This window comes from Gobio gobio, assembly GCF_949357685.1.
Source record: "Gobio gobio genome assembly, chromosome: 11".
Lineage (NCBI taxonomy): Eukaryota > Metazoa > Chordata > Actinopteri > Cypriniformes > Gobionidae > Gobio > Gobio gobio.
In genome coordinates, this window is record NC_137104.1 from 32,855,287 (window position 1) to 32,878,776 (window position 23,490).

A 23,490-nucleotide genomic window follows, 5' to 3' on the forward strand; every position below is an offset into this window, starting at 1 on the left:
TCAACCCAATAGAGCATCTTTGGGATGTGGTGGAACGGGAGCTTCGTGCCCTGGATGTGAATCTCACAAAACTCCATCAACTGCAAGATGCTATCCTATCAATATGAGCCAACATTTCTAAAGAATGCTTTCAGCACCTTGTTGAATCAATGCCACGTAGAAATAAGGCAGTTCTGAAGGCGAAAGGGGGTCAACACAGTTTTAGTATGGTGTTCCTAATGATCCTTTAGGTGAGTGTATATATATATATATATATATATATATATATAATTATTTTTTATTTTTTTCCTCTTGCAAATTCTGCCATGTAAATAGCGAATCCGCCATTGCGCAACCTCAACTGGCCTTTAAATGGAATTTTGAGACTCTAATTGGTTTATTGCACGTTACACCCAAAACACACCCATTACTGACTAATAGAATAGGGACAACCCTTTTAGACTATGCGCCGGGCACACCGACCGTTTTTCCCATCCTTAAACTAGCAAAAGTGGATCCGGACACGTCCTAAGTGCACTTGCGTTGTGCGCTTTAGACCATGCGCTTAGATCGTTAAATAGAGACAAAAATGTGAAAAAATGTAAGGGGTTTGAATACTATCGCAAGCCAATATTGCTAATTTAGAGGGAAAAAAATGCAATTGTCCTACCACATGAATATGTGTAATTCTACACATAGGTGTAAAGAGTACCTGAAAACCACACTTGAGTAAAAGTACAGATTCCTTACAATGAAAATTACTCCATTACAAGTTACAAGTCAAGTCATGTCAAGTCACCTTTATTTATATAGCGCTTTTTACAATGCCGATTGTTTCAAAGCAGCTTCACAATGTTAGACAGGAAAATAATGCAACAGAATTTGATTCGACTGTACAGCCGATCTGGAGAAAATGGTGATGTTATCCAGCTCATTTCAGTTATCATATAGTGACAATGCGGGCAGATCCGTAATTTAGTTGAAAATTTATTTGAATATTTAGTTGAAAATTTAGTGTCCCCAACTGAGCAAACCAAGCCAAAGGCGACAGTGGCAAGAAACCAAAACTCCATCAGGTGGCAAGTCACCAATTCCAATACAACTTGAGTAAAAGTCTTAAGTATCTGGTTTTAACAGTACTTAAGTATTTTATATAGGCTCGACAATGCACTAGTCTTCGACACCTGAGAGACATACCAGTGAAAACAAGAAATAATTGATTTGTAAGATGAGAAATCATGTTTATTTTCCAAAATAAAAATGAAACCGAAACCTCAATATTGCAATAAATCAAGGTCGACTCAACAGCCTCTTAAACGTCTACAAACTCTCAAGTCTCAGTTAAGCTCAAGTGCACAAAAAGGCCATAAGTAAACCAATATCCTTCAAAAAGGTCTCGTCAATATAGCGGATCAATAAAATAATGTTAAGTAAAATTAAATATTCAAACCTTTTGCTGATTTCAGCCTCATCACCGGCTGCAGTCATGTTCTCATCTCATAAATCAAACACTTCATCATCAACTACCTGCTAATGCATTTGTATTCATGTAAAGTATCCTTGCTGACATGTTTGGGTGAGTAAAGTCAAAACACACAAGATATAGTACCTTCAATGCCTTAGATGAATATGTCGCTTCTTTTATTAGCAGAAACAAACTGCTGCAGAAAAAGTTAGGTGCCATGCAAAATGTAATGTGTAATTGCATTACACATCACAAATGTATAGGAGTAAAAAATAAATTTACTTGTTTAGAAATGTAGTCAAGTACAGAGTAAAAGTTGCTAATATCTTTGATACTCAGTACAACTACAAAGTAGCCAAAAAGATACTAGAATATGTTCTCAAATACTTTACACCACTGCTTGTATGTAACACTTGTATGTAACACATTTTTGAACACTATCAGGACATTTGGACCTAAAATCAGCCACTGCACCATGTCTGAGCAAAAAGAAGCTAACATAGAATGTTTATCAAATAAAGAATTTGCTTGGGTTTAAAATTCTTAATAGATCTTTATAATCTTAATAAAAATAGACAATTTAAATAACAGAGGATCTCGCTCACTTTCCCAAGTTGTTTTCCTTCCAAAGAAGTGATGACAGCTTTATGATTTCATTTGAAAAGACAGTAGTCAAAAAAAACAGAGAGACAATAACTTTCAGAGACTAAAACACCTTTATTATAATTGTTCAAATTAATTTAATAATTAAAAAAAAAACTATACAAGACGCATTAGGCTACTGGTATGACCAAGAATGTAAAAATGATTGTAGTGTTGTAGTTATCATCACAGTGGGTACACACCTGGGGACATAGCAAAAAGGGTTATAAGTGGTGGTTCAAATTGCTGTAAAATGTCTCAAAATATTTAATAAACTTCAATATGCTTAGTGTTCAAATGGTGTTATTTATTAATAAGACAGCTCTAAAATGTATATTGTTCAACATGTATAATTTATTTATTTATTTATTTATTTATTTATTTATTTATTTATTTATTTATTTATTTATTTATTTATTTATTTATTTATTTATTTTAAGTCCGGCAGGCGTGAACACACCCTGTGACGTCATGACCAAGACTGGGCAAGAGCGCGTGTGCAGTGAATGAGACGTCTACGTGAAACAGTCCACCTTGGAAAGGTAAGAAACAACTGATCTGTACGCAAAAACAATGTATCAGTATCTTTTGTGAGACATAGAGCATCTCTTTGTGTGTTTTTGGCGTCATATTTTATGTCATAAATGTATTGTTACAGACGAAAACAAAAATTGGCTATTTTGTGTAAGTTATATAATTAATTGCCTGCTTTGTTGTTGTTCCCTATGATTACTGAAGCCTAATGATTCATTCATGTTTTAACTTTCATACACTTGTTACTGTTCAGCGTATCGGGTTTAACTTCGTGTAACTGGTTTCATTTTATAATAATGAGTCGAAACAATAGCGAAACGATTTAAATCAAATTACACCAGGCTATGATCTTCTGATCAATCTTATTATAATAGTGCGTCTTTAATACTCTGAATGGTGTCAAGTGGTTTAAAATTGCCAAAGTTATTTTGTGTAGAATACCCTATGTAAAGACGTTTTTGGTTTTAGCAAATTCAGCGTGTGTGAGAGAGAAACCTGAACTCATCTGAGCAGTCTGGACGCATTCCACACACACACACACACACACACACACACACACACACACACACACACACACACACACACACACACACACACACACACACACACACACACACACACACACACACACACACACACACACACACACACACACACACACACACACACACACACACACACTCATCAGACCAGTTACGCTAAGCACACATTCACATCAAAATTTTCTAAAATAAACATTTCTATAACCATTGCACCACTATTACACCAATTTAGCGAATTTAGTAAGCCTCAGTGGCATTTCCCTCATCACATGACAGCATTTTATTTAGTATTTATTTTCTTTAAACATAAAATTTGAACAGAGACACTTTCAGATCAGATACCAGTGAGCTCATCAGTTAGTTCGTTACAAATAGTTTTAGAGAAACAACTTTTTTCCTGCTTGTTCGCATTGCTCAAATTAAATGCCAATGAGTCACTGCGTTTTGAGGCAGGCCTACAATGCGTTTACTTTACACATCGTAATTTTTAAAAGATTTGGCATCTTATTTTGTAATTTTACATGCATGCACCTATTAATTTAAAGAGAGCAGTCTAAGCAAAACTTAAAGAGATGAATGATCAAAAATAATTTCTGATTTCATGCCCAGGAGGTGGCACAATCCTCAGTTTGCTGTGCCCTCCGCAGATGGGGATGATAACATACTTCTGATAACATAAGTTCTGTTTCAACAGGCCAAAGTATTTGAAAGATATGACCTCATGTCCTGTTTTTTTGACATGTAACAAGTAAACCATTTTATTTATCAAAAAGATTTGAATAACTTTTGGTTTTGGGCTGTTCCAAATTGGTAGGAATCTGATGTACAGGACTGATGTGTTTGAAAGTGTTTTTCAATTTCATGCATATGTTTGTATAATGCATCTCAGAGCTTATATTATTTGATGGAAGCATCCAGCCCCGAATAGACTGACTTCTAAACATACCAACTATATCAATGGCTGACTACGGACATCATCTGAATAGCAGTCAATCAGTGAGTGCTTTGGATAAATCAGTGGTTGTTTGTGCTATTAAACCCACACATTTCCACAATGGCAGCACAGGATCTTCACGCCACTCACGACAAGTCAGTGAAACCACTCTCAATATTTCTTTTATGCTCTGGCTCTTACATCTTAATTGTTTGTAATCTCATCTTAAAACGTATCAGTTATCGTAAATCTACAAACTTTTTTTTTTCTTTTCTGGATGCAGAACTCCAGAGACTGGGAAGTAATATCAGATCCAGAATGTTCTGCACCTGTCGCAGGAATAAGCATGATCAGTAATGCTGTTCCAGGCATTTGTGAGGGATTCCTCATGAAAAAAAGGAAATATCCTCTCCAGGGCTGGCATAAGGCGAGTTGCATGAAATAAGAAAATATAAATAAAGATTAATGACCTGTGGTAAATGACCACTATGGCTTCTGGTGACTTTTTTCAACGTAATATTTTTCTTCTTTAGAGGTATTTTGTATTGGATAAGGGGATTCTCAAATACTCAAAGACTCAGCAGGATGTAAGTAAAACTAATTTCCCTTATATAATCTTTATTATTTAGTAATATCTGCCTCCAGGGTTTTTCTAAGTGTGTGACTGCTCACTTCCTCAGATTGTCAGAAGCAAGATTCATGGTGCTCTAGATGTTAGCCTTGCGGTCATGTCTGTGAACAAGAAATCCAAACGCATCGATCTTGATGCAGGTGACAGCTTGTACCATGTCAAGGTGTGTGTATATAACTAAAACATTATAGTAGTTATTGATATTGTAAATCATTACAGTAAAGCTAAGCTGAATCTGAGTCAAGTTCAATCAAGGCAGTAATCCAAATGGCATGATTGCACTCAACATAAACTTGCATTGGTTTATGTTGAGTGCAGTCTTGCAAATTGGATACTGTCTTGTCAGTAATTTGTTTATTTTAAGATTCAAATATTTGCATTCTGCATAGTGCTTTGTTTTATTGAATGTCTTTCACAGAAATTTGGTATTATTTGGATATGCATAACAAATTGTGCATGACAAGCTGGGTTTGCAATTGTTTTTTTTCCTTCACTCACCAGCCAATTTGGCTACCAAATTAAATTACCAGCTATTCAGAATGTTTACTGAAAACAAAAATAAGCAATAAACCAGATTATTAAAGTCACAGCTAAGATTGAAATATATTTAATAATAAATCTGATTCTGCTTTTTTAGTTTTGACAATCATTGTTTGCAGATACCATAAAACCCTAATACCATAAACTGAATCTTAGCTGTCTCAATTCATGTGACTTCTCTTATAAAACTGCATTTATTTTGTTGTAATTTCCAAATATAGCTCTCTAAAATAATGTTTAATGGTACACACGTTGACGCAAAAGTCACAAAACCTCACCTCAATTGACATCTATTTAAAAAGTTAACTATTCTCATTCCAAAACCATTCGATAATGAGAATCGTGCAACAAAACATGTTGATGATAAAAATATATCCCAGTATATAATGCCATGATGATAAAATTCTCAATTGTAAATTGACAGTAAATGTTTCTCAAAAACAATGTGGAGCCATATGTAAAAATCTGCTCAGAGTAGCATTTTAGTCTTAAGTATGTCAAAATTCTAAGAAGGAATGTTGATCCTGGAACCTTGCAGAGTTTAGCTCCAACCCTGAAAAAAAAATTCCCCTGCCAGTAACTTTAGTAATCCTGAAGACATTGATTAGCTTCAGGTGTGTTTGATTAGGGTTTGAGCTAACCTCTGCATAAGAGTGGCCCTCCAGGATCAATGTTCCCCATTCCTGCTCTAACTGAAGAAATAAAAGTAATAATTACATATTTTGGTAACATGAAAAAGGCAGCAGTTTCAGTGCAACTGAAAGTTGCTTTTAGCTTCTTTATGAAAGTCTCTTCCTCTTAGACTACTTTTTACTAAGAATAGTTTGACACTTAAGTAAAAGCTTAAGACTATTCTTAAGAGCATTTCTGAGAAGTTGTATACATGCAGGTCATGGTGTTTGATGCCAAAGCCCACTTTTGGGATCTGTATAATGGTGTGCAAAAATCTTGGACACCAGGGAGTGGGAACGGGTTAAAAAAGTGGCCTTTTGTCTCCTTGACATCTCCTTGTACTGGAGATGCTCCAGAGGTGTGTTAACCGGTCACACACTGGATGTCTCAAAGATATTTCACACTGGACTTGTCATTCTGTACTTGAATTCTTAAGTCCAGAAATGTGATGCAGTCTAAATCGGTCAATCTAATCACTAAACGGGTAAAAGTTTACTTTAAGAATGGAAAAAAGTGGTGTCAATTAGTTTGAATATAGGTGTAAGAGAAAGGTAGGTAGGTGAGAATACAGTGTAACAGAATGAGCGATCTATATCATATGAGACCCACCCATTTTTTACAACCAATGATATTGGACCCACTCACTTTTATCGTCTCTAATTCAGCATGTATGTTTACCTACCCCTAACTGATAAACACTTGTTATTAAATGTTTTATTTTCACTTTTCTATTATATTCTTCATTTTATTGAAAATTAATGTGTTTCTGATCTGAAATGTGATCGAGAAAGGGAGTAGAGTGAGTTCGGCAAAAGATGGATTAGAACCTCGGGTCGTTTTGCTTCAACTTGATGCCATACGTCTTACCCCTACACTATAACAGCTGTAAAGGACTTTTTCCCTAATTTTGGCTGGCCCAAGCAGACGTTTAGTGAACAAGTCGATATATTTGTACTTAATGTAAATGGCATCTACTCAAGTAAAACATTTATTTTGCTTCCGACGCCCAGCATATGAAGCATAAACTTTATTAAAGTCACAGAAAACAGATTTATTCCTCAAAATGCACAATACACAATCTAGGCATATATTTTCCCAAACCTATTTGAATGGTGCTGTGCAGTGTGACAGGAGTTTAAACAACCTACGAGTTATGCTGCCAGTTTGAGTGAATCACGGTAAAGTTATTTTAGTTGTTGTACAAAAGCAGATTACAAACAATATTACAAAAATATGAATCAAAAAGGTAAAATGTTCAGGTACAAAAGGTTTATTTCAAATGTAGTTAGAAATGGTACAAAAATGGAATAATCAAATGTAAAAGTAAAATAGTCTTCACTGTATGAATTAAATGTATTCTTATTAAAGGTACAACAGTTAATCAGTCATGAGCAGTAAGTTGTAGTGTTTGTGAGTTGATGGCATCACCTGCCTCAGTTTATTTTTACCTGCATTTGGGAGGTTGATGGTGTTCATTTCAAACCCTTGTGCCAAGACTTGAGACTGGACTCCATTTTGACCTTGAGTTCCAAATCTCTCTAACAGTAACTCATTACTTTGTGGGTGGATTGGCTTGTCATCTGTTTTCAGGCAAAGAGTGATGATATCTTCTATATCTGGCTGACCAAACTGACTGCCCACCGCCGTTTCAAGAAGAATGAGGCTATAAACCTGCATCACGGGGTCCTGCAAGCACTCTCAACAGGAAACAGCAGCACTTTGCCTGCCATGGCAAGTCTTGCACAGAGAAACAGAGTGATGGTAGGGATTTAGGTTCTTGTTAAATCTTAAAGGGTTAGTTCACCCAAAAATGAAAATTGTCATTAATTACTTACCCTCATGTCGTTCGACACCCGTCAGACCTCCGTTCATCTTCAGAACAGAAATGAAGATATTTTAGTTGAAATCTGATGCCTCTGAAAGGCCTCCATTGGCACAATGCACGGTTCACTCTCAAGACCCTTAAAAGGCACTAAAGACGTCGTTACAAAGTCCATCTCACTACAGTGGTTCTAAAATAACTTTATGAATCTGCGACAATAGTTTTTGTGCGCAAAAAAACCCTAAATAACGACTTGCATAGTGATGACGATTCCAAAACAAAGCATCGAGAAGCTTCGAAGCGTTATGAATCACTGAGTCGATTCAGCGGTTTGAATCGCCAAATTTCAGCAGTTTGGCGGTTTGACACGCGATCCGAATCATCATTCGGCTCAGTGATTCATAACGCTTCGAAGCTTCATGATGCTTTGTTTTGGAGTCGTCATCACTATGTAAGTCGTTATTTAGGGTTTTTTTGCGCACAAAAACTATTGTCGCCGATTCATAAAGTTATTTTAGAACCACTGTAGTGAGATGGACTTTGTAACGACGTCTTTAGTACCTTTTAAGGGTCTTGAGAGTGAACCGTGCATTGTGCCAATGGAGGCCTATCAGAGGCATCAGATTTCAACTAAAATATCTTAATTTCTGTTCCGAAGATGAACGGAGGTCTGACGGGTGTCGAACGACATGAGGGTAAGTAATTAATGACAGAATTTTCATTTTTGGGTGAACTAACCCTTTAAATTAGAGATTTAGGTTCTTGTTTTCTCAGTGACAATAATTGCATTTAACTTTATCATTATTTTAAAGTTCTGTTTTTTTTTTTTTTCACTGTCTTGGCTTTTCCTCATTGAACTGTTGTATTTGTTTTTTCTTCGCTAGATTCCACATTACCAGAGCTCGGCATCATTGTCCGGGTCAGAGACACAGGGTTCACCATTAGCCTCTTCATCTCAAGGGAATAGTAACGTTTCTGACTGGCTCAAACAGACAGAGGATGTTGACTTGTGTCATCAAGGTATGCACCACCCAATACCTTTAATTCAGCATGAGTATATGGGAAATCAGTGAAGGTTCTTAACCCTCTGAACCTGAGAAACGCGCCCATGCTTTTTTGTTGAATTTTTCCTCATGACAGTGTAAAACAACTTAAAATACTGTCTTTACAAAGCTTAGTGTCTACTTTTATTTATGTACACTAGGGGTGTAACGATATTCAAACTGAACCGAAAAACCGCGATACACCACCCACGGTTCGAACTACGATCCTCTCATGTCGTGCCCTGCCCCCTGCTGTCCCGGCCCCGCTCTCTCTTCACCTTATGCCACATTATATTTTTCTTCCTTGATATTTGATTAAATAGTAATTAGTACACTTTTAACAACTAACAAGAGCTGTAATTTATTTTCTGAATATTATCATATTATTTACTAAATATACAATAACTAAGTGCATGTCACGTGACTTGGGTGATCGCTCAAGCTCAGTGCCGCCACTCCCATCACGTGCTGCGCGTAGGGCACCAAGTGCTGAGTGAGCACCACAAGAAGACCCATTGTTCTGAGTGGGTCGCGGAGTGCCTGAGAAAAACGCGTTGTCCAGATTCAGTATCTGCAGTCAGATGAAATGTTGAAAGGCTATATGTTTCTTTCACCTTAGAAAACCGAACTTTCATGTCCTATCAGCCATTGTACTGTGCTCGTAGCGCACACACTTCAACTGCATGCGCAAACGCGGCAGCGCACACTGTTTATCACTTCATATATTAAGCTCAAGAGAAACTACGTAAAGTCATGAAATAAAAGTAAAGTACCAAAAGATCACGTAACCGGTACACCGTGTGTTAGCTGGGAAGGATTTGCATGCATTCTGTGCTAATCAGGAGCAGTCATATGATTCATTAACAGTTCATGTTGTTATTGTGTATTTGCCATGGTAAATGTTGTTTCCATAACCCCAAAATGCCAATGCAATTTATTTTCACTGTTATTTTTTAAATAAATTATGTTGTAAATAAATTAAAAATTATTTTGTAAATTTAAATTAGTGTGGTGGCTACTTGTTATAGCTACTAGCTTTAACTTATAGGCCTATTGATTCATCATCAGTATAAGTCATATTCATACAAAATATGTGTTTGAGTAGGCTAAAGTGGGACATTACAGGGAGTGCAGAATTATTAGGCACGTTGATTTTCTGATCATATTTTTTTTCCAGGCACATTTGACCAATTCCAAACCACAGTAATCCTAATAACTACTATTGATTTAGTATTTAATAATGTATAAGTGATATATAATTGTTCATGAAGGCTGGAAATGAAAATCACCTTATATTCAGGTGTGCAGAATTATTAGGCATGTTTTCTTTTACAGATAAATTGAGCCAAAAAAGAGATTTAACTCAGACTGAAAAGTCAAAAAGTATTAAATGCCCATGAGAAGGATGCAATACTAATGCAATACTAGACATTGCAGTTAAGTTGCATTTCGTTGCCTTGTACTTGTACTTGTGTAATGACAATAAAGTTGAATCTAATCTAATCTAATCTAAGGCGTGACCATTGGACAGTGAAATGCTCGTTGGGTCAGCAGGGTCAGACAAAAACATGTGGCGGAGAAAAGACACCTGTTAACTGCAAAAGAATTTAGAATTAAGGTGAAGAATTAAGGGTGAAACCATCAGGAACCCTTTAGTCTCCAGCGCCACCATTTTCCAGAGCTGCAACCTACCTGGAGTCTCCAGAAGTGCAAGGTGTCAGGATCTCAGAGACTTCAGTTAGGTAAAGAATCCTAAAAAATTACCCTCACTAGATAAGAATCACAAGCTGAAGTGTTGTAAAATACATGAAGCCTGCTTTTTTATAGGCTTTATAGGTTTTATAGGTTGAGAGTGACTCTTGAAGGACCAGCACCACATCCTCTAGTACCACTGTTTGAAGAATTCATCTTCCAGAATCTGGCAGTATGTTTTGGGAGTTCATTTTAGTCCATCCTGAAGTCCGTTTTGGAGAGATGGACTAAAAATGAACTCCCAAAACGTACTGATTCGGGAAGATGAATTCTTCAAACAGTGGTACTAGAGGATGTGGTGCTGGTCCTTCAAGAGTCACTCTCAACCTATCTGTCCATAAAGCCTATAAAAAAACCTTCTTCATGTATTTTACAACACTTCAGCTTGTGATTCTTATCTAGTGGGGGTCATTTTTTAGGATTCTTTACCTAACTGAAGTCTCTGAGATCCTGACACCTTGCACTTCTGGAGACTCCAGGTAGGTTGCAGCTTTGGAAAATGGTGGCGCTGGAGACTAAAGGGTTCCTGACGGTTTCACCCTTAATTCTTCACCTTAATTCTTAATTCTTTTGCAGTTAACAGGTGTCTTTTCTTCACCACCTGTTTTTGTCAGATCCTGCTGACCCAACGAGCATTTCACTGTCCAATGGTCACGCCTTAACTGCAATGTCTAGTATTGCATTAGTATTGCATCCTTCTCATGGGCATTTAATACTTTTTGACTTTTCAGTCTGAGTTAAATCTCTTTTTTGGCTCAATTTATCTGTAAAAGAAAACATGCCTAATAATTCTGCACACCTGAATATAAGGTGATTTTCATTTCCAGCCTTCATGAACAATTATATATCACTTATACATTATTAAATACTAAATCAATAGTAGTTATTAGGATTACTGTGGTTTGGAATTGGTCAAATGTGCCTGGAAAAAAAATATGATCAGAAAATCAACGTGCCTAATAATTCTGCACTCCCTGTACTTGTGTGTAGTCATTAATTTTTTTGGAATTAGCTGGTTTTTTTTTTTAACTTGTCTACAGTGGAGGCATTTATTTCATTTGAGTTTAATCAGGTTTGCTAACTGCTCTAAAGAAAATGTGAAGCCAATGTATAAAGTTAATAAAGATAAAGTTAAATTATTGTTGTTGTTATTATTAGGTTAAAAGTGAATCTAGTGTTATTATTGCTGGTGCCCTTGCCATGAACCCTAACTCCACAGCAAACAGAACCGAAACAAACCGTGGCTCCAAAACCGTGACATGAACTGAACCGTGGCATAGGTGTATCGTTACACCCCTATTGTACACTCAAAATAAAAATTAAATGTTGTGCTTTTCGCTAAATAAAGGAAACAAACAGGATGCGCGTTCTCCCGTCTGTCTCCCTGTGATGTCCATTCTGAAATGAGTCTGAAAATGAGCTGTAACTCCGAAAAATTGCCACACAGACACGACAGATATCTCTTTATAAAGATTGGACTGTCTACTTTTAAATGAAGTAATTTATATAAAAAACAAATATTATATCTTTATATAATCCGAATGAAAACAGCGAGAGATACAGTTCCTCCAGGGGAGCCTCAGGAACGATTTGCATGTGAATTGCTTTACCCACGTGCGCAAAGCGATTCACATGCAAATCGTCCACGTGAAGGAACGCAAAACTGTAAATGCCCCCATCACCTCAAAACAAAGAATCAGCTTCATCGTTCTTCTGATTTTCATCGAGTTTGGAAGATAATTTTTAATGTAAAACATTTCTTCTCACTTATATTAGCGTTATTGTTGCATAAACTTCACATTGTAGGCTACTAAAATGTGTGAAATCAACGGAAGCATGTTGAAATGGGTAGGCAACCTTTCAATGCTAAATAAAGATAAACGTACGACATGAGGTATTTTATGCTCTATAATATTCGCATGATATAAAAAGCGGGTTGCCAACTGTCCCGTATTAGCTGGGACATCCTGTTTATTGGGCCTAAATATCCCATACATGACTGTCCCCTTATTGCAAGATCAGACGTGGAAGGAACATCTGTTTGTGTATGCATTTGTAGATTACATTGCAAACCAATCATTATGACATTCACAGTGATACTGTAATGAGTAATCCATGCTGAATACAGTCATGTCATTTTTTTTCAGGATTCTTTGATGAATAGAAAGTAAAAAAACAGCATTAATCTGAAATAAAAAGCTTATGTAACTTGACACATGTAATGCATTTTTGCTGAATAAAACGATTTCTTAAAAAATATTAATTATTAATAAAACGATTAATTTAACTGTAGTCAGGGGCGCCGCTAGCAATTTTGGGCCCTATGAAAGAATATGATGTTGGGCCCTCTACCACGCCAACCTAGCTATCCAAAAATCTTTGTCTGCAATTTAAAATAACTGACCAATTAAGCTCCACTCGCTCAACCCAGAATGCCCCAATTGGCTGATGAAACATTGATTAAAATTAAGATACAATTTATACAAAACTTAATGAAGTGGTCACAATCATGTCTGATCAACTCCATTCATCTTATGATGTGTCCTATCTCATGCTGTTCACTTCTCATAATTGGCATAGATCGACAAATTGATATCATAGACATAAAAAAACAACATTATAATATTTAAACATAAATATAAAAATAAATACCTTAATGGCTGCAACAAGCACAGAGAATTTTCATGTCGGAGTGGGATTTGAGTGAACATAGTTTTATCGGTGAGTGTGAGCGGTTCATGAGTGGAGCGTTTTGCTGGATTTTGCCGGAAATGCACCATAATATTTTTATATTTGCAACTCTTTGGTAGATTATACATTTATAATACATTACTACTAGTACTGTTACTACTAATAAAACTGATCTCTGGGGGGCCCAAAAGTGTGTGGGCCCTTAGAATCATCCTAACCCCCCCCCCCCAAAAGCTTTAGTTGGTTTGTGTGTAACAATTGACATTAATTTCTATGATAATTCTTTTTACGATTAAATTGTGCATTATAAGGTTGAGCAAATCAAATGTGTTTAGCTACATATGGTCCCAAAATGTATTCTCTGCAACATCAAAATTCGCACAGCACAAATGGATCGATGTATAGTTAGATAGGACAGCGCTACTGCAGCACGCATCGCCGCACACGATCAGCTGGATATCTCTTCAGCAAACTGACGCAAATTAAAGTAAAAGTTGCAGACGCTCAATACACAATCATCATCATCATTAAAGGTAAAGAAACTAACTGATCAGTTCTTATGCCACTCTCTCTCTCATTTCGCGGTCCTTGAATTAACTGTTGATCAATAAAATGTTGGTGATGTGAACTCATATATACGTGATGATGTGAACAGGCATATAGCGTGGGAATTGAAGATTGGATTTATATCCGTTTTGTGGAGACACATTTATGTGGCCAAGTGTAAATGGAATGGTTATAAATCAGATAAATATCTGATCTGTAAAAACACATGAAGTGGACCAGCCTAATAGGCCCAGCAAGATCACTCTTTGGGAAGCTTGAACTATAGGAAGAAAAATATAGATATTGAATTGGGGAGGGGGGGTTACATGAATGTATCCCTGAACAAAACTGACTGTCTTCAGAATAGTTTCTATGGCATTTTACAGCGGTACCCAAATAAACGCTTGTTTTCCATAAGCACCTCCTACTGTCAGAGAGTGAATTAGCATTTTTATTCAGTCCATCTGTTTTTGTTTTGTGCAGGTGTGTCTTATGTTACAATTTCACAAAGCTAAAGTCAGAGCATTCTGTATTTACTCTAAGTCTTGAAATTATGCAATAATTTAAATAAAAAACAACTGCTCATGCTACATATGTGTATCTTTGTTTGGATCGTAATTAAAATGCAGTGGTTGCCTCACATTTCAAATGGCAAATTTTTTTAAGGTCAGTTTGGCCTGTTATAGAGCAAATAAACAACAAATAAATTTGCTTTAATAAATAAAAAAATAAAAAAACGACAGATGGTCTCGGAAATAAAAAAAACCTCTGAATCGGCCATGAAAAATCTATAGGTAGATCTTTCCTTTCATCAAGGCTGAGGTTAGGGATCTTTGGCTTGAAAAGGTTGGTGACCACTGCCTTAAAACATCTTAAAAACGGCCAGATTTTCACCCGAGGTCTTAAATTTAATTTAGTTAGGTCTTAAAAAAAGTGTTATCCTCGTTAATTTCCAGAAATGCTGGCTGAAGAAAGTTATTAACGTTACACAGTAGCAAAAAAGTATCGAATCGCGAAAGCGGAGCTCAAGAGTCTTTGCTGCGCCGCCCTCAGAGCGTTCGTTCGGGGTGTTGTGATCTTTCTGGGGGTGTTGGTACACGTACTCGGTGATAAAACCACAAATCCCGTGATAAATGCAATTACCTGCCGGCAAAATACGTCTACATTTAATAACGTTGTATTTTTCTGGACAGAATGAGGCAGACATGCATTGTTTTATATTATTCTAAACAGTGATAAAGTCTGCACTTATTCAGCACTGCATACCTTATTATTATGAAAATAGTGAAGGCTTGAAGAACTCAAATACACCATAGCTTGATGCAGTCGTGTTTATTGTCTTCGATTCATCAGTCAAAGCGTTTCTATCTTCAGTTTATCCTACATCGCTAGCTTGGCTTCACCTTAGGGCTAAGGATTACTTCTCTGAGGGAAATGTGGAGTTTCTGCTCGAGGGCGCCCTCTGGCTTCCAGTATGAATGAAAGTTTGGGTAACAAATGAAAAATAACTTCTCTCTAAATAAATTTATATGACAACCCATTAGGGCTGGGCGATATGACGATATTATCGTATATCGACGATGTCTCGCAAATATCTCGATATCGATAACAGTCAGTGTTATCAGACGATAATCGACAGTATCGTAAAAATGACGACTGATAAACTCACAGGACATTGCGTTGCCAAATACATTATAAATAGCTTAGAAGTTACCATACACTTACCTCTTTAGTGTTTTTGATGCATAGCTACAGTAACCTATATGTGTTAAAGCAAAACATTGAAGTATATGGATAAAAAGTTGGTTGTGTCTGTTTTCATTATACATGCGCAAAGAGAAGCACGTTACAAATTAACGAGACATAGGTTGGCTTGGCTAAATGTTTTAAACAGCTCTACAAATATTATTGGCTATTAAATTATTAATAGAATAGCCTATTAATAATACAAATATTAATCAATCATGGAAACCTGGAAAACGTTTAAAATACTAACGCTAAAAATAAAACGAGAGCGAAACCTTTGAACAAAATATTTTATTCAGGACACAATGCGAACGATATTCAATCATTTAGACAAATTGCTTTTATCAGTAACATATTCAAAACTTTTTTTTTTTTAAATCAAACAATGGGTAAACAAAAATCACCTTAAAATAACTTTATGCAGGTGATCTGTAAAACACCGTAAATGTGGTTTACCCAGCATAACAGTTGCGTCTTAACAGTCTTAACAGTTGGGTATGAAAATCATAAATGCATTTTTTTAAATCATCAGTAAAATCTTCAAAAAACTAAATCATCATTCAAAATTAAAACAATTCTTTTTTTTTTTTAATTAGACACCTTAAAAATAAAATATAATCCAAACACCTCGTTATTCAATTGAACCATTAAAACGTATGGTTTGCATGCATGTCTTGGCAGTTGCGTATCATAAATGCATTAAAAAAAAAAAAATTAAAATCATCAAAAATCTAAATTATCATTCAAAATTAAAACAAATATGATTTCATTTTTTTAAAAATACATTAGGCTAGTTCTCAAAAATAACATATAATCTAAACACCACGTTATTTAATTGAACCATGTATTTATAAAACATTACCGCAACAATCTAACGCAGGTTTCTAGACAGGAAAACGAGCATATTAACCTTTTCTGGGGTTAAAGCATTACGGAATGGGGTGACAATTTGACCTGCTGCGCTAAAAACCCTTTCTGAAGGACTGCTTGTTGCAGGCACACACAAAAATTTTCGCGTTACAAGAGACATGAGCGGGAATCGGCGTTCATTATTTTTCCACCACTCAAGTGGGTCCTCCTCTCCGTCAATTACATCTTCCAAAAGATAGGCCGTGAGCTCAGCCGCTGCCCGACCTGCCTCACTCGTAGGTGTTTTTTTGGTCTTTCCAAGAAGATTACTCAGTGTGTTTTTTTTCTTCTTCAAAGGCACCTCTTGAGCGCTGGTGTTTGCATGTTCTCGTGATTTACCGGGCTTGAGTGACGATGGCACTCTGTAATGGCATCAAGCACTTCTGTCTTGGTTTACTCCAATTCGTTCAAATTAAATCCACCTCTGTAGCGGGGATCAAGGAGAGTGCTGATTCTGAGAAGGTTTTGGGTTGCGTGGTTGTTATATTTGGCGTCTAATTCCTCCAAGATGCCAGTCTTCATTTTTTTACCCAATTGTGTGTCATCGTCATTTTCCGTTAAGACAAGACGTGTGTGTTGTAGCACTGGGGTGACAGACGAAACAGTAACGTAAGTTTCTCCTGACAAAACGTCGGTCAAGTCTGCTACAGGCTTCAGTCCTTTGTTCACTGACTCCAGAACGGAAATATCTTGCCACGTTAAGTTTGGTAGTGGACGTCGGCTTTTGTCATCTGCAAAGACCCGTCGTATTGCTGGAGTCTGCTCCAGAATCCTTTGTCATCTTCAGCTTCGAGCCCCAGCGAGTTGGACAGTCCTACAATTAATTAATAAACTGTAAACTGGTTGAAAATGTATATAAAAGGTAACCATGGGCCTGTATTTTAAATAATATAAAATAAAGGTTAGAATAAAATTATTGTAATATAACAAAATGAAAGAAAAATATATTAAAGTGATGACAAAAATCATGGGTAGGCTATTTGAAATAGCATAATAAAATACAATATATAAAAATAATGGTAACACTTTACAATAAGGTTTAATTTGTTAACATTAATGTAATGAACCAACCATGATAAATAGCCTATTCATCTTTGTTATGGTCAGTTCATAGTGCATTATCTAATGTTAACAAATACTACACATTTTGATAGTAATAAGCAAGCATATTACTAAATGTTGAAATTAAAATAATTCATTTTTACATTCATTATAACATCAAGTTCATTATTAGTTTATGCAACTAATGTAGTTAACTAATGAAACCTTGTTCTAACGTGTTACCAAAATAATATTAAAATAATATTAAATTAAAATGGTTTTACCGTTATGAGAGAGTGATTAGGGATGTCGAGCTCCTCTTGCGCTCTCACGAGTTCGCGTCTTCGGTGCCAACTCTTCGAGAAAGCCCCATTAATGGCCCGGCATACACCAAATGCTCGGTCTGTACTGGCCTTCTCCTTCTGAAGTGAATTGTTTATGGCGACATTCAAATTGCCCAAAACAATTAAGCCATGGCCATTTTAGTTGCCGCACTGCTTCCACGACATTAGCTCCGTTGTCTGTGGTGATGCATGAGAATTTTTTTTCATCGACGCCCCATTCTTTAACACTCTCCAAGAGACTATCTGCCAAATAATCTGCTGTGTGGCTCTCAGGCACATAAGTCGTTCCGAAGCAGTTTGATTGTAGTACCCAGTTTTTGTCAATGTAATGAGCAGTAATTGACAAAGTAATTGTAAGGTGTCATCGTATTGCTGCTCGACCACATATCCGTCATAAGAGCGACGTAATCCGCGCTACTGATGCTAGTCATAACCTCAGTTTTCACTGTATTATACAGCTCTGGAATAGCTGTTCTTGAGAAATAATTCCGACTGGGTACTTCATACTGCCGGTCAAAAGTTTGAAGCATGGACCGGAATTCTGCCTGGCCCACAAGACTAAGAGGCATCATCTCTTTAACCAGAAAACGGGTCACAGCTAGAGTGCACTGTCTCCATTTTAAACTGGATTTATCGTACTTCTTTCCACAAGCGAACGCAGAAGCAATCGGAGTTAAACTAGAATTTTTCCCGCTTTGAGAAGCGGCTACAGAGCGGGGCTCAAATGAGGCCGCTACTGCTGGATGGTGTATGTTGATATGGCTGCGGAGATTAGTGGTCTGCGCATCTTTAACCCTTACTTTTTTTTTGCACAGCCTGCTGATAGCCTCTGTTGGATCCGCTGGTTCACCATTTGCATTTGGTTTAAATCCATAATACTGCCAAATTACCGATGTGCATCTTTTCTTGGATATTAAACCGTTGTCCTCCATTTTATGCCTGGAAAATTTTGACACAGACATGAGCAATTGCACGCGCGGGCGAGTGGGCGTGGTCAGTGCGAAGTAGACGATATTATCAGATATCGCGATATTTTTGAAGGCGATTATCCCCCCCAAAAAATTCACATATCGCCCAGCCCTACAACCCATATGTTTTTCTCCAATGTACAGTTTTTCCCCCACAGTGGATGCATAAGAGGCTCATATTTCATATTAAATACATTACATTACTTTTTTTTTTTAATTTTTTTTTTTTTACAATAAATCTTTAGACCTTTCTAATGATTTTTAGTCATAGGCTGTCTGCATATTAACAGGTAACCCAGCAGGTTTTTTTTGTAAAATAAGTTTTCTGTAAAATATAAATGTTATTTTATTAGTATTATTATTATATTGTTATATTTATTCTTAAATACTCAATTTTTAATTTTTTAATAATTAAAATGTTATTGTAATAGTAATATTTCAAATTTTGTTAAATATTTGTATTTATTGAATATAATCATTATTATTAGTCTCGTTAATATATAAACATTCAAATATAAAATGTTATATGCATACACTTTTCATTTGTAAAAAAAAAAAAGCATTTTAACCAGAATAATCGCTATTAGATATCTTCCCCAAATCGTGCATCCCTAGTTTATCCTATGTCCCTAGAGCATCCCCTGTTCAATCTCTATTAGGCTATTAATATGCTGTTTTGTATTCTATTCTATTTGAGGGCAAGTTTGTTTTAGCCTATTTTCATTTTGGGCCTAAGGTTTTGGGCATTTGGCACGTTGTTGGCTGTGGAGGGTTACTAATGTCATTGCTTTTTTTATTATTTCTTTGATTTAAATAATTTTGGTAATGTGTCGTATAGGTCTTAAATTTCAATCTTTATGGTCTTAAAATGTCTTAAAAAGGTCTTAAATTTGACTTTCTGAAACCTGCAAGAACCCTGCATTCAGCTGATACAGGGCCATTAGGAGTAGGGGAGGGGTCTTTGCCTTTCTCAGGTGTGAAACACATCAACATTCATGATGATTCACGCCCTCCCCGCATAAGCCTTCATGACACAAAACATGTCTTACAAATTTTAAAACAGTATATTGAACCAGTACATCGTCTTGAAGCAAAAATTCTAGCCTACGTGATCCAGTTATCAAAAGTCTTGTGAAAAAAATATTCAGTATGGGTTTCATGGCTTTATTTCAGTGACTTAATTTTTTTTATTTAAATTTTTTAAAAAATTTCACAAACCACGCATAAATGTAATTTTCTCAAAACTACAAACTTTTACATACATGCTGCTCACATATTATTGTATCAGAGTTTGTGCTGAATACAGTGTATTCAGACTTTAGCCGTGGAAATGTTACAAGTAACAGAAATAAGCTCAAATGTCAGAGCATGTCAAAACGCCTCCAGGGCCCAGAAAACCGCTCAGGGCTCAGAGGGTTAACCCTCTGGAGTCTGAGCTGTTTTGGGGCCCTTTAGAAGTTTTCACATGCTCTGACATTTGTGCTTTTTTTCAGTTGCTTATAAACACATTAATGGCAAAAGTGTAATTACACTGTATTCAGCACAAACTGGGCTATCAAAATATCTGAGCAACATCTATGTACATGTATGAAATTTGAGAGAATAATGTTTATGCATGGTTAATTTTTTAATTAATTTTTCTTTAATTAATTAAGGCCTCAAAACACACAATAGATATGTGTCCACAAGACTTTTGACTAATGGGTGTTTTTGCTTCAAACTGATGTGAGAATCATTGTGCCTACTCATTCACATAGCAAAATATATTGATTTACATTTTGTAAGACACTTTTTCTTTACAAAGGCCATATGCAAGGAGGCGTGAACGACCATGAATTATGCTGGGTATCACACCTGAGAGACAAAAGACCTGCATAATGAGCTGCATAATGAATGAGCTTCAGGTACAGTGGGGAGAACAAGTATTTGATACACTGCCGATTTTGCAGGTTTGCCCACTTACAAAGCATGTAGAAGTCTGTAATTTTTATGTGACGGAATCTTAAACAAAAATCCAGAAAATCACATTGTATGATTTTTAAGTAATTCATTTGCATTTTTTTGCATGACATAAGTATTTGATACATCAGAAAAGCATAACTTAATATTTGGTACAGAAACCTTTGTTTGCAATTGCAGAGATCATGCGTTTCCTGTAGTTCTTGACCAGGTTTGTGGACACTGCAGCAGGGATTTTGGCCCACTCCTCCATACAGACCTTCTCCAGATCCTTCAGTTTTCGGGGCTGTCGCTGGGCAATACGGACTTTCAGCTCCTTCCAAAGATTTTCTATTAGGTTCAGGTCTGGAGACTGGCTAGGCCACTCCAGGACCTTGAGATGCTTCTTACGGAGCCACTCCTTAGTTGCCCTGGCTGTGTGTTTTGGGTCGTTGTCATTTTGGAAGACCCAGCCACGACCCATCTTCAATGCTCTTACTGAGGGAAGGAGGTTGGCCAAGATCTCGCAATACATGGCCCCATCCATCCTCCCCTCAATACGGTGCAGTTGTCCTGTCCCCTTTGCAGAAAAGCATCCCCAAAGAATGAGGTTTCCACCTCCATGCTTCATGGTTGGGATGGTGTTCTTAGGGTTGTACTCATCCTATTTCTTCCTCCAAACACGGCAAGTGGAGTTTAGACCAAAAAGCTCTATTTTTGTCTCATCAGACCACATGACCATCTCCCATTTCTTCTCTGGATCATCCAGATGGTCACTGGCAAACTTCAAACGGGTCTGGACATGCGCTGGCTTGAGCAGGCGGACATTGCGTGCGCTGCAGGATTTTAATCCATTACGGGGTAGTGTGTTACTAATGGTTTTCTTTGAGACCGGTCCCAGCTCTTCAGGTCATTGACCAGATCCTGCCGTGTAGTTCTGGGCTGATCCCTCACCTTTCTCATGATCATTGATGCCCCACTAGGTGAGATCTTGCATGGTGCCCCAGACCGAGGGAGATTGACCGTCATCTTGAACTTCTTCCATTTTCTAATAATTGCACCAACAGTTATTGCCTTCTCACCAAGCTGCTTGCCTATTGTCCTTTAGCCCATCCCAGCCTTTGTGCAGGTCTACAATTTTATCCCTGATGTCCTCACCCAGCTTGGTAACACTTTATAATAACGTTCAGTTGTAAATCATTTATAAGTGGTTAGTTAATGATGAACTAATCATTTACAAAACATTCATAAATGATTATCAAGTGATATGCTAACATTTTATGTATGTAAAAAGTCATTTACAAGTGTGTTAAATGATTAACTAATAATTTACGCATGACTATGCGTTCACAGGGTTTTTCCTGGGTCAAAAATGGTCTTCGGTGGTGGTTCACACACACACACACACCCTACCCACGTGATCTGCGAGCGCAATACTGACAATACATTTAAATACATTTTTACAGTTATACATTTTGATCATCTTATTTTGATATCTAATTATGTATGATCTCTTACATCGATGTTTGTTTCTTTTGTTCCTCATTTTTTACACTATTTACAGATAATTGTGAGTCGCAACATCACGTATTCGGGGTCACCAACTGTAAGACCTCATGAATACGCTCCAAGGATTTATCGCTCCAACGCAATTATCCCTTTGTTGCCCTTTGTTGCAATTATACCGTTCCACATTGGAGGTAGTGTGAAAAATGTAACAATTTATTAACAATCAAGTAAAAGTAAAATGTCAATTCCATCATAGACAGAAATCTCTTCTAAAAGGAAACACAAGTTCTAGTTATGGTTACACTTAAAATAGAGAGAGAGAGAGAGAGAGAGAGAGAGAGAATTTTTTTTTTTGAATTTAACAATGCTTTTATTACCAGAGTAATAAGAACTCTCCTATTCACAAAACACTCCTAAAACACAGTACATTTATATATATAAAAAAATAAAGATTTTTATAAAAAAATAAAAATCACAAAAATTGCGAAAAAATCAATTCATCCTCAAAAACAGAGCACAGAGCCTCATTACAGCACCAAATACATTCAAATGTAACAAAATCATTAATAGACTTATAATACAGAAAATCAACCATAACTCTTGATTTCACCAAGTTGGAAAACAATGCTACTAAGTTCTGATTAACATTTTGTTCTATTTTCTTTTTCATACTTGTATAAATGGCCAGTTTTGCCTGGCCCAGAACAAAATTCAGAAGTTGGCAAACAAATCTTTTTTTCCTCACATATTTGTACCCCAAAATAAACGTCTCCAGAGAAAATGTCTCATTAGACCTCCTAAAAACATTGCTTGCAACTAAAAACAAAGACTGTAGTCTACTACAATTCATAAAAGCATGAAATACAGTTTCTCTATTAGAGCAAAAAGGGCATGTAGAAGCAACATCAGGGTTTAAAATGGAAACAAAAGCATTAACTGCGACTGCACCATGGAGAATTCTCCATTGCAAATCACCTGTTCTCTTGGTCAACGGTGGTTTATACAAGGATCTTCACTCAGGTTTTGTGCCTTGATCTAGTTTTAAAAAATCATGCCAAGGAGAATCAACTTTTCCATTTAACACCTTTTTGTTAAAAACCAAAACACATGACCTGTACTAAGATTTACCAAAACTCGAGAAAAGGTTTACACACAAATATGCACCACTTTCAATAAAAGGGGAGGTAATCCCTTCAACATTTACAGACAAAAACAAACAAGGAAAAGAGTCTTTGGGGTTAG

At 36.4% G+C, this 23,490-nt stretch overlaps 1 protein-coding gene across 1 annotated transcript in view; it reads left to right on the forward strand.

Moving 5' to 3' along the window:
• Window positions 1-2,557: 2,557 nt before the first annotated feature.
• Window positions 2,558-23,490, forward strand: part of LOC307134372 (oxysterol-binding protein-related protein 7-like) — a gene marked incomplete at its 3' end in the record, with an annotated part of 238,478 nt that continues 217,545 nt past the window's right edge. The window contains exons 1-7 of the mRNA XM_079830070.1: window positions 2,558-2,628; window positions 4,052-4,251; window positions 4,380-4,523; window positions 4,630-4,683; window positions 4,777-4,890; window positions 7,530-7,700; window positions 8,646-8,781. Of these exons, the coding sequence (XP_079686196.1) occupies window positions 4,120-4,251; window positions 4,380-4,523; window positions 4,630-4,683; window positions 4,777-4,890; window positions 7,530-7,700; window positions 8,646-8,781 (751 nt within the window). The 5' untranslated portion in view covers window positions 2,558-2,628; window positions 4,052-4,119. The remainder of the gene's footprint in view (window positions 2,629-4,051; window positions 4,252-4,379; window positions 4,524-4,629; window positions 4,684-4,776; window positions 4,891-7,529; window positions 7,701-8,645; window positions 8,782-23,490) is intronic.